Source organism: Maniola jurtina, chromosome 26 (genome assembly GCF_905333055.1).
Source record: "Maniola jurtina chromosome 26, ilManJurt1.1, whole genome shotgun sequence".
NCBI classification, from domain to species: Eukaryota; Metazoa; Arthropoda; class Insecta; order Lepidoptera; family Nymphalidae; genus Maniola; species Maniola jurtina.
Genome location: NC_060054.1, coordinates 3,165,330 through 3,175,902, shown reverse-complemented (window position 1 = coordinate 3,175,902; position 10,573 = coordinate 3,165,330). Strand labels below are relative to the sequence as shown.

The following is a 10,573-nucleotide window of genomic DNA, read 5'->3' as shown; positions in this document are numbered from 1 at the left end:
AACACCGCCAACTGTGGCTAAAATAAACACCGCCAACTATGGCTAAAACAAACACCGCCAACTGTGGCTAAAATAAACACCGCCAACTGTGGCTAAAATAAACACCGCCAACTGTGGCTAAAATAAACACCGCCAACTGTGGCTAAAATAAACACCGCCAACGTGCTTTCAACACACCAATACAGCGCTCCACGCTGTTTCTGACTCGACAATGAAGTTTGGTGTAGTGTTCTTCTGGGGATCCAGCAGCAGCGTCCAAGATGGGTGTCATCATCCATGGACGCTGTGCATACCCAGAATCACCTAGAAAGGATGTATTTATATATTTTAGTTATACGACGCCAACAATTTAGCGTTCAGTACAAAAAGAGTGATATATAACACAAAAACAGTAATAAGATACATGCCTAATAACCAGCACCGCTCATTCGTCAAGCCTTCCATTATGGTTTTGACCATACTGTTATTCCATACAAAGGAATCATGAGATGCGCCACCAAATGACGCATCTACATGCAGAATGCTTAGATTGGCGTCACAAATCTGAAATAAAAATAATATATCACTATTAATTATAACAAGTATGTAGTGCAATATATATTATTTACCAATTTAAAACGTCTTATTAGCAGATCCACCTGGCTTCGCTGTATAAGCAGATTAATAGCTTTTTAATGGTGAAAGAGTTATTAAAATCAGTTCAGCAGTTTCAGAGTTTATTATAATAATTTTTTTTCCTCTTTTATATTGGTATAGATATACATAAACTATTGATAAAGTGACATTAGCACTTCTATCTACTATGCTTTTATTTATTACTAGCCGATGCCTGCGACTTCGTCCGCGTAGAATATAAATTAAAAATCCCGTGGGAATTCTTTGATTTTCCGGGATGAAAAGTAGCTTATGTGTTAATCCAGGGTATAATCTATCTCCATTCCAAATTTCATCCTAATCCGTTCAGCCGTTTTTACGTGATGGAGTAACAAACATCTAAACATCCAAATCCAAACATCCACACTTTCACATTTATAATATCAAGTAGGATACTTACTATCATTACATTCAAGGAATGATAAAATTTCCTGTTGAGGAATGACTCTTCATGTTCTATCGGCCGTACTAGGGCTACGTGAGTTCCATCAATGCAACCTATAATGCCCGGGAACCCAAACTTTTCCATAAAGCTGAAAAAATATAGTAAGTAACAATATGTTATGTATAGGTATAATAAAATAGCATAAGGCATGAAAATAAAGGTATTATTATTAAAAATATAAAAAGACTTGTATAATAATAATTATAATAACTAGATATGCTAATTAGTTTCATGTTTTTAACTTACTTTTGCATAATTATTTCCCTTTCCCTTTGGGATGCAGGAAACTTTATGTACTTAGTGAGTACTTCCCGAGCATTGAGTGCATCGGTTACCTCACGTAGACATCCGCTAAAACATGGTTGGGACATCGTATTGAAGATAGATGTCCCCATTGGGCGCTGATATGTACCCGTGGCATAAAAATGCAGAGCTGCTAGGATCTGCAATAAATATAAAATCCAATTTTTGTGTTAAATTAATCTCAATATTTTCTTCCTCAATATAAATATCAGAATTTTATTTTTATTTGTTATTTTATTTTGTACCAGAAAGCTGTAACAATTAAGAGACAAAGAAAGTAAAAGTGGACAGGGAAGCACTCTATAAGAGATCTCTACCAGTGACCCTTGGCAGTGCGAGAGGTTGTAAAGGGAGTAGAATAGGTACAAAGATAGAAAATGGGTACTTTAGTACCTACATGAGACTTACCTTTAGTTCAAACTTACCTTTAGAACAGGTGTCCTTCGTCGAGCGGCTTGGAGGTGAGGCCCGAGTTCCTCTAACACCTGCTGGTAGCCAGCCTTGCTCAAACGAAAGTTCGCAATGAACTCTGTTTCTGGCAGCTCCATTGGGTTATACATATCGCGCAGCCTGCGCCTGTGGACCCGTAGCGCCTTTTGTTGGCGCTGCTCTTCAGCATGCCTCATCAATACGGCACGAGCCATATTTTTTTAAAATTATTATCTACAAAATTAACATAACCACAAAATATAGTACCTACTTGCTTACAAAATAACAATAATTTAACTCCGACGAACAAACCTTACTTTATATTACTTACCTTTTTACAACTAATAGGTAAAAGTACCTAGGTAGGGGAGAGGTGGCATGAAAGGGACATTTTTGATTTTGAGGCCCTAGCAAGTGATTGAGAAAATATTTGGAACAGGTTGGAGTCGCATAAGAAGCGTTTAATATTAAACTATTGAAATGAAATACAATAATTGTCATTAATCAATTCTTATTTGTTTATTTTCGCATCTTTTAAAAATGTGTATTTTGTCCCTTTCATAAATGGACTGTATTGAAAGGGACACAGTAATTTATGAATGGGACAGTACCTAATTTTGAGGCAATTTATATACAAAACAACTTAAGTACACTAAAAATCAAATAAAAAAGTGACAGGAATTATTATCATTATTAAATCTTATCGTTTTCATCTTGAAAATTAATATAATGAAGCACTTTTATATAACTTAAAAACAGAAATCAACAATGTTATAATGTTTTTCTCAGATATACTGAACTTAAAAAATATTAATAGCTTTTCTTAAGACACCTATAATAAACAGTCTCCTTATGATTAACAAGAAATTAAATATACTATAAAATTAAGAACAAATCAACAGTTTTATATATCTCTTTTTAGACATTTGCACTTGAAAATTAATTGTTGCTTTTTTTAATAGAATTATAATCAACAGCCTCCATGAAGTTTTATTTAAAGTCTCATAAAAGTAAACTTAGATAGATACTAATCATTGTGGTTTTTAGTGACACAGTGAGCAAAAAAAATTGAAAACGCCTTTAACGCCACAGGTTTCGTGTGCCCATTTCATGCAAATTTTACATTGAAACCAATCTTCAGTGCTTTCTGTATATTTTTTCTTACAAACATTACATTGGTCATCATCTTCTGTTTTATCCTTTGTAATGCTGCGATTTCTTAATTTTGGAGTGACTTCTTCATTTTCAGAAATATCATCTATTGAGTCAGAATCTTTACCTATATTTGACAATGTATCGCTGCTGCTACTAGTGCTTGATATTTTTCGTGCAACCTTCTTCTTCTTCTGACTAGCTTTAGCATTTTTCTTAATATAGGTTTTCTTCTTATTAGCCTTCTCGTTACTTTTGGTTTTGTTTGATTCCTGATCTGTTAAATTACTTTTGAAAATTTGTTTCACATGCTTTAAGTTTCGTTTCTCAGTCTTGGGTGTTTTCTTTTTTAAGATATCCATCATATTTTCTAACAGCAATCTATCTTTTTCAGGGGTTTCAGTTATGATCGTGGTTTTACCTTTACGTTGCTTCCCAGTAGGTTTTCGAGGTAAAGCTTTAGGAAATGGTCGAACGGCTTCCGGAGTTATTAAAGGGTAAGCAGAATTTAAAATTTTTACATGTGAAACTTCAGTATCAGAATATCCAGCTTGTGACTCATTTAAAGAAGAGGGTCCAGGTTGTGGCTCATTCAAAGTAGAAGATCCAGGTTGTGTCTCTTTTGTTTTAGAAGTTCCAGGTTGTGGTTCGTTCAAATCAGAGGGCCCGGCTTGTGGCTGAATTAAAATGGAAGGTGAAACGGTTCGTGCATTTGAATCAAGTTCAGGATCAAGAAGGTAAGATCTATGGGGCAGTTCTTCTTCATTTGAGGAAGATTCGTCAGAGTTTTCAGCTGAACCAGTGGGGGTCTTAAGAGACTGTGGTCGGTCTGTTACGAAAGCAGGTAAAAAATCTTCATCTGTGAAAATATTTTTATTAATTGGCCATATCCCGGTGTTCTTGAAACCAGAAGTTATATTATTCATATTAAAAGCAGCATAGAAAGCATCTTTAGCAAATTGAGCCACATTATAAATAGTGATAGTTTTTCCAGGGTTCGAAGTCATCCAGTCATTCATGCTGGCTCTATACCGAGCTTTGAAGGGTCCAAATACAGTCACATCGAGGGGTTGCAGGCGGTGACTACAGTGAGGTGGAAAGGTTAGTATTATTATGTTATTTGCTCGGGCATACAGCACTACGTTAATAGTTATATGAGTTTTATGGTTGTCGAGGACTATTAAAGCCGGTGATTCAGCACTAGGCTTGACGAACTGAACAAAATGTTTTAAAGCTTTTAAAAAACAATCTTCGGTTATCCAGCCAGACACATTTGCGAGGCCTAAAGCACCCGTAGGACCATTTTCAAGCATATGGTCCTTGAAATGAACACGCGGAAATATGAAAGCAGGAGGAATACTTCCACCAGCAGCATTTGCGAAACCCAACATAGTTACAAGCGAGCCACGTTCTGTTGAGCTGATTTGACCAACTCTCTTAACGCCTGCTTGGGCAACTATCTTGGGTGCATTAGTGACCGTCGTGCACGCAGTTTCATCTAAGTTCCATATCATATTTGGAGGGAAATTATGCTTTAGGTAACATTTCTCTAAGTTACCGAAAAAGTTTTGAACATTGTGTCTATTAAAGCTCGTAGTTCTTGCTAGTGAAGTATTCTCAGGTTTTCTTACACTTAGCGAATCATGCCTTTTTAAAAAGCCCTTAAGCCAATCTAGACTAGCTATATTATTTTCTTCCCAAGAAGATGATACACTAATATTTAAATGAACAGCGTATTGATAAGCTAGTTCTCTCACTTGTTTGGTTGTCAAGCCATGGCACATTTTTGCGGAGGTCTTTAAGTAATCTGCCAGAGAACATTCTTGATCTACCGTGAAAACTTTTTTATTGCCGATGTTTGGTTCATAAACAAATGAAGTACATTCAGAAGCTTTAGCTTTTGCAACCAATCTTTGCAAATGTGATTTGCTTATATTAAATATCTTCGCAGCCGATCTCACAGGAATGCCTTTTTGTAATACTTCATTCACTGCCTCTTCAATTTTGTGAGCATCGACACGCTTTCTCTTCTTAGGTGGCATTTTTAATCTGAAAAAGAAGTAAAAAATTCATTAGGAACCTAGTGTAAAATAGCAGTCTTGAAAGGGACAGTTATGAAGGGGACGTCCCATTCATAACCGTTTGTTGTGTCCCTTTCATAAATATCATACAAAAAAATGAAAACAATCACAAAATCTACAATTTTAAATTAAAGTTTACTAACCTTATATTCTCGTATTAATGGATATCCAGCCTATCTTAAATAGTGATTCACACATAAATAATTATCTCGCAGCACTTGATAAAACGTTTCACAATTATAAAAGAATAAATACTATTCAATTACATTATCAACACTAGCACGAATCCTCCATGTTTGAAATAACAGGAGTATGAAGTTAGCCGCAAACGAACTCGCGTCGAGGTTGCCATACGACAAAAATAGTGTTGTTTCGAAATTGTTTTTATTTTACCGGTTATTTGAATTGTCCCTTTCAATACGTGTCCCTTTCATGCCACCCCTCCCCTACTAGGTATCAATTTTTTATTATAATATATTTTTCTGAAAAACCGAGCGGAATTCAGCCGATTTGTAATTAATAAAAATCCTTCGAAATTAAAACATCTCTACATTCGTTGAGATTGCTAAAAAATTATTACCTCTATAAAACGGACGGATTATAGTGGCGAGTCGCAAAACACTGGTCCCGACTAGTTGTTAAAACGATCGTAGCCACCTAATAAAGTTTCTAATTACAAATTGATGATTAAATGAGCTTACCTGTAAGTGAAACTCAATCATAATTATACGAAGTGTCTTGTCCGAAGGATTAGCTGAAATATTTGTTTTACATATCTTGTAGTACGCTCGTTAGCTACTGCCAAACAACACTGTTTTAGAGAATAGATAGGTTATATATATATTTTTTTTTCGGGTTGGTATCATTATACACTGTAGTCTGTGGTATCATTACCCAATCTGCTTGTTCCCGGAATGTCTCCTCTCATTTATTTCAGAGTTATTTAATGTATTTTCGGAACATTGTTTGGGTACTGCTTGTGGGTGGGAGGGAGCTTGTCCTCGGATTAGCTGAAATATTTGTTTTTATATATCTTGTAGACTTTTAGAGTAAGTCCCGAAAATACTAGCAGGTGGTAATACCATTAACCTTCCTGCACCAAGAAAAAATGGGTAATAATGAAAATTAATAAAGTTGTTTTCTGTATGAACTGCATATATATGTAATTATTATGAAAACAATACAACCTTAATTATTAATGTTACCAAGTTACATTACTTGCATTCTGTTTTAATAATCTTTATTAACAAAGGAGATTCAAAAATCATTGGTTATGTATATAATATATACATAACCAATGATTTTTGAATTCAAAAATCATTGGTTATGTATATAATATATACATAACCAATGATTTTTGAATCTCCTGTATATATACTATATATACAGGTTCAATAAAGTAACCTAAAGATTGTTTTATTATTCATAAATCACTTATCTATATAATTAAGTATCCATTAATCATTCAATTTCCCAACAATTTTAATGTAATTGTTCTATTTTCCTATGATTGCTTTGGCTATAGAGGAATTTTCCTGATTACAAATCAAATCTCTATTATAATATTTCCAAAACGTGCTGGAGTTTTGGCTCCAGCCCGCAGTTTTGCGAATAATATCTATGTTGATGCCTGCTCTATAAGCTTTAGAAGTTGCAGCATGTCTGGTGCTGTGGGCAGAGAATATGGATACATCAATACCGCTCTCTTTTAGTACGGTTTTTATCCAGCGACTTAATGTTTGGGTTGAAACTACTTTGAAAGGTTTTTTATAACTAATAAATAAATCCTCTTGACTACGTAATGTAGAGGTTTTACTTATATAAGCTGTAAGAGCTTGTGCTGGACATATAGCAGGTCTCTCTGGAAAGAAAGGCAATATAAGAGCAGGTTGATTAGAGCCTGGTTTAGAGGTTTTAATTAAATCAGGGATTTTAATTATTATTTGTGAAGATACAATTTCTATGATTTTTACTTTAATTTTTGATAAAGTTTGTAATCTGTGTGTTGTCACTAAAGCTAGCAAAGTAACACATTTCATTGTTAATCTTTCTAAGGATAGGTCTTCATAAGGTTAATACCTAGTCAAATAATCCAGAACACGTGAGGTGTCCCATGTAATGTTATATTTGGGAAGAGGCGGTCTTAGTCTAAAGACACCCTTAAAAAATCTTACAATTCTCTCATCTTTAGATATATTTGAACCTAATATTAGAGATAATGCGGCTCTACAGCTATTGAGAGTTCCATATTGAGCTCCACTACTGTAAAGTGATGTCAAGAATTGTAATACCTCTGGGACTGGTGCTTCCAATATCTTCAAGCAAACATCGTACTGTTTGATGGAGCTTTCTGCCAGGGATGATAGCATTATGTCGATTGAGGCTGGTGGGGCGTCTCTTCGTAGTAATGACCGCCGTATAATATCCCAGCAACCAAGGTAAGTTGTGACTGTATGTTGCGTTTGCTAAAAAAGGAAATCTTGATGTTTTTATGCGGTTCTAGAATTAACATATATCTGAAATTAAAAGAGATTGAAAGAGAGGGTACCAAGGTTGAGTTTTTTTTTTTTTTATTACAACAGGGTTCCCCTGATATATTATGTCAGAGACCTTTTTATATTTATTTTAACTTGTTACAACTTTATTACATTACATCAAAAAAAAAATTACTCAAGTTAACAATGTCTATTTTTATAATAAGCATCTAACTATGAGTCTATATTTTTTATCCTAATATATTAAAATTATAACAATTTTGTTTTATTTCTGTTTATTGCTGCCTTTGCGACTTTTGTAGAGAATTCAAGGAATGCTGTCTGGCAATTCCTGTTTGTTATCAGTACATCCAGCGTTTCTTTCTGTACTTTCATATCCGTTTTCCGCTCGAGCTCATAGCGGTCTTTGCAGTACTTGGGGCAGTCCAGAAGCAGGTGTAACACCGATCCTTCGTTTGCTGGGTCACAGTCGCAGACTGAGTCATCCTTGCATTTGAATCTTTTTAAGTAATGCCCAAACCCTCCATGGCCCGTCAGCACTTGGACGTGAATCGGTGTCAACCTGGTCCTTCTCACTACCCCAAAGGCGCTATAGACGTCCGGGAAGAACAGCTTCGTCAAGGCCGCAGTTTCACCGTTTTGGTATCTTTTGTTCCAAATTTCTAAAGTATTTTTTCTAATGGTATCACACTAATATTATAAGGGCGAAAGTTTGTGTGTGTGTGTGTGTGTGTGTGTGTGTATGTGTTTGTTACTCCTTCACGCAAAAACTACTGGACGGATTTGGCTAAAATTTGGAAATGAGATAGATAATATCCTGAATTAGCACATAGGCTATTTTTTATCCCGGAAAATCAAAGAGTTCCCACGGGATTTAAAAATACCTAAATCCACGCGGGCGAAGTCGCGGGCATCGGCTAGTGTTTTATAAACGATAAAGGACACTTGTCGTAGTTGGGGGCAGTTTTCTTTGTCCTAGCTGCCTCCTTAGCGAGGGCGTCAGCTCGTTCGTTGCCCTCAACTCCAACATGTGCCCTTATCCAGAAGAGCCTAAAAGTGTTTCCTTTTTCTTTCATTTTTATGTAACACAGTTTTATGGTCAAAAATGTAGACAAATAATTTAAAGGAGATCATTATTTTTGGGCCTTTTCTGAAAGTGCCGGCCAACGAAAAAAAATGATACGGATCGTTAGAACTAGCCATTTGGAGTAATAATTAATATGGCAGAAAAGTTGTAGGATTGCTCTGAACCAAGTTATACAAGGTCGAAGATTCGTCATTTTCATACATTTTATTGATTTCTAAAAGTGCTGGGAAACATAAAATAATGTTAGATATTGCTAGAACTAATGATTTGAAGCAATTGCCATTATGACCCGAAGGCTGTGGGACCATTATATGTCGTGTTATACAAGTTATACAAAAAATGAATATACTTTGTATAATTAATTGCAACCGATTTTATGATTTTGTTACTGTTCTGATTGTTTTATACGAATTTGAATACACGTACAATTATTTTGACTCCCACGAAGTGCTGGATCAGCTGCAATGTGGACAAAATTCGTTTATACATACCTGGATTGTATGCGGCCTTGTAATACTAGGTGATCTCATCCAGCCATCTCCCAAACTTCTGCCACTGGGAATTGGAATATCTCCGGCGAGCTCTATGATGAATGCACCATTTGGTTATACGTACTGTTCACCATAGTAACTACGGGCTTGCTTCAGTCGATAGCTGCCCAAAGCAACCTGCGTCAATTCTTCTGTGAATCTAGGAAAGTCATTAAACGGAGGATGTTGGCTTCCATAGCCTGGAAATGAGCTCTCCTTCTATTATAATTACATATTGTTTGTGATAACAAGTTCTGCTGAACTGTTTTGCTCAGTGACCGTTCATGGATTATGTCAAGAAAATCACATGCATGCACGTTGTTGTCTATCAGAACATGATAGCTGTTCAGCAATGCTGACAAAATCCTGAAATAATCGATCATGTTACTTAATGTCCGGTTACAAATCCTGAATAATCCTGAGTAAACAAAAATCTCTTCCAAAGCGGTCGTTCATCACTTTCATTATCCAGCAGCAAATGGTAAAAAGTCTAGATTTATTGGCTTGGTCAGTAGGTAGCTGGGTTTTTGCTGATGTTTTGTTACTGACATTTGTGCCACATAACCGCACACCTTAAGAAAGAAAGATTACCTCACGATTGTTTATGGTATCTCTAAAACCATGGACTAAGATAAAAATCCAGTAAAAATCTTCTATATCATTTAAGGTATCATTTAAAATCTGGGCATTGGAAGTTGCTGCAGCGTGTAGATTATTGTTCCATCGCAACAAATATAAAGGCTTTTAGTGGTTTCGGAACTTGTGGTTAGGGTATGATTTTCACTGAAAAAAATAATTAGTGCTTTTCTGAAGATATATGTGCATGCCTGTATCTGTCTGTATATGCCCTTTATAGATAGCCTTTCTTTCTTGAGGCATGCGGTTATGTGACACAAATGCTAGAAACAAAACATTTAAATGAAACCCAGCTAATTACTGACCAAACCAATAAATCTAAGCTTGTTACCATTTGCCGCTGGATGGTGGAAGTGATGAACAATTGCTTTAAAAGAGATTTTCGTTTGCTCAGGATTGATCAGAGTGACCGGGCATTAAGTAACATGATCGATTATTTCAGGATCGCGGTAACATCGCTAAACAGCTATCATGTTCTGATAGACAATAACGTGTACTACAGACGTGATTTCCTTGACAAAATCCATGAACTGGTCAATGCGCAAAACAGTTTAACAGAACTTGTTATCACACACAATAATTATAATAGAAGAAGAGCTCATTTCCAGGCTATGGAAGCTGACATCCTCCGTTCAATGACTTTCCTAGATTCACAGAAGAATCGACGTAGGTTGCTTTGGGCAGCTATCGACTGAAGCAAGCCCGTAGATACTATGGTGAACAGTACTTATAACCAAATGGAGCATTCGCCGGAGATATCC

General features: G+C 35.7%; 3 protein-coding genes across 3 annotated transcripts; all 3 read right to left on the bottom strand.

Moving 5' to 3' along the window:
• Positions 1–108: 108 nt before the first annotated feature.
• On the bottom strand, positions 109–1,523 carry LOC123878679 (putative nuclease HARBI1). The gene is made up of 4 exons (XM_045925991.1): positions 1,346–1,523; positions 1,055–1,187; positions 408–543; positions 109–303 (listed from the first exon to the last, which is right to left on the bottom strand). Exons 1-4 carry the CDS (start codon positions 1,492–1,494, stop codon positions 143–145), a joined length of 579 nt encoding a protein of 192 aa, XP_045781947.1. The 5' UTR covers positions 1,495–1,523; the 3' UTR covers positions 109–142.
• A 1,131-nt stretch (positions 1,524–2,654) lies between these two features.
• LOC123878426 (nucleolar and coiled-body phosphoprotein 1-like) lies at positions 2,655–5,025 on the bottom strand. Its single transcript, XM_045925603.1, has 3 exons — positions 4,945–5,025; positions 3,001–4,197; positions 2,655–2,663 (listed from the first exon to the last, which is right to left on the bottom strand). The coding sequence occupies exons 1-3, from the start codon at positions 5,023–5,025 to the stop codon at positions 2,655–2,657; spliced, it is 1,287 nt and encodes a 428-aa protein (XP_045781559.1).
• Positions 5,026–7,398: 2,373 nt separating this feature from the next.
• On the bottom strand, positions 7,399–8,678 carry LOC123878677. Its single transcript, XM_045925990.1, has 2 exons — positions 8,479–8,678; positions 7,399–8,242 (listed from the first exon to the last, which is right to left on the bottom strand). The coding sequence occupies exons 1-2, from the start codon at positions 8,633–8,635 to the stop codon at positions 7,809–7,811; spliced, it is 591 nt and encodes a 196-aa protein (XP_045781946.1). The 5' UTR covers positions 8,636–8,678; the 3' UTR covers positions 7,399–7,808.
• Between the last annotated feature and the right edge of the window lie 1,895 nt (positions 8,679–10,573).

Bases quoted from the DNA above. Each gene is read 5' to 3' on its own strand.
- LOC123878679 (XM_045925991.1), bottom strand. From the start codon at position 1,494: ATGGGGACATCTATCTTCAATACGATGTCCCAACCATGTTTTAGCGGA. The intron at 544-1,054 runs GTAAGTATCCTA...TTTTTATTTCAG, and splicing joins ATTCCTTGAATGTAATGATA to ATTTGTGACGCCAATCTAAG. The intron at 304-407 runs GCATGTATCTTA...CATCCTTTCTAG, and splicing joins TGAGCGGTGCTGGTTATTAG to GTGATTCTGGGTATGCACAG.
- LOC123878426 (XM_045925603.1), bottom strand. From the start codon at position 5,025: ATGCCACCTAAGAAGAGAAAGCGTGTCGATGCTCACAAAATTGAAGAG. The intron at 4,198-4,944 runs GTGAGATCGGCT...CATTTTGTTCAG, and splicing joins TATTACAAAAAGGCATTCCT to TTCGTCAAGCCTAGTGCTGA.
- LOC123878677 (XM_045925990.1), bottom strand. From the start codon at position 8,635: ATGAAAGAAAAAGGAAACACTTTTAGGCTCTTCTGGATAAGGGCACAT. The intron at 8,243-8,478 runs AGCCGATGCCCG...ATTAGTGTGATA, and splicing joins TTTATCGTTTATAAAACACT to CCATTAGAAAAAATACTTTA.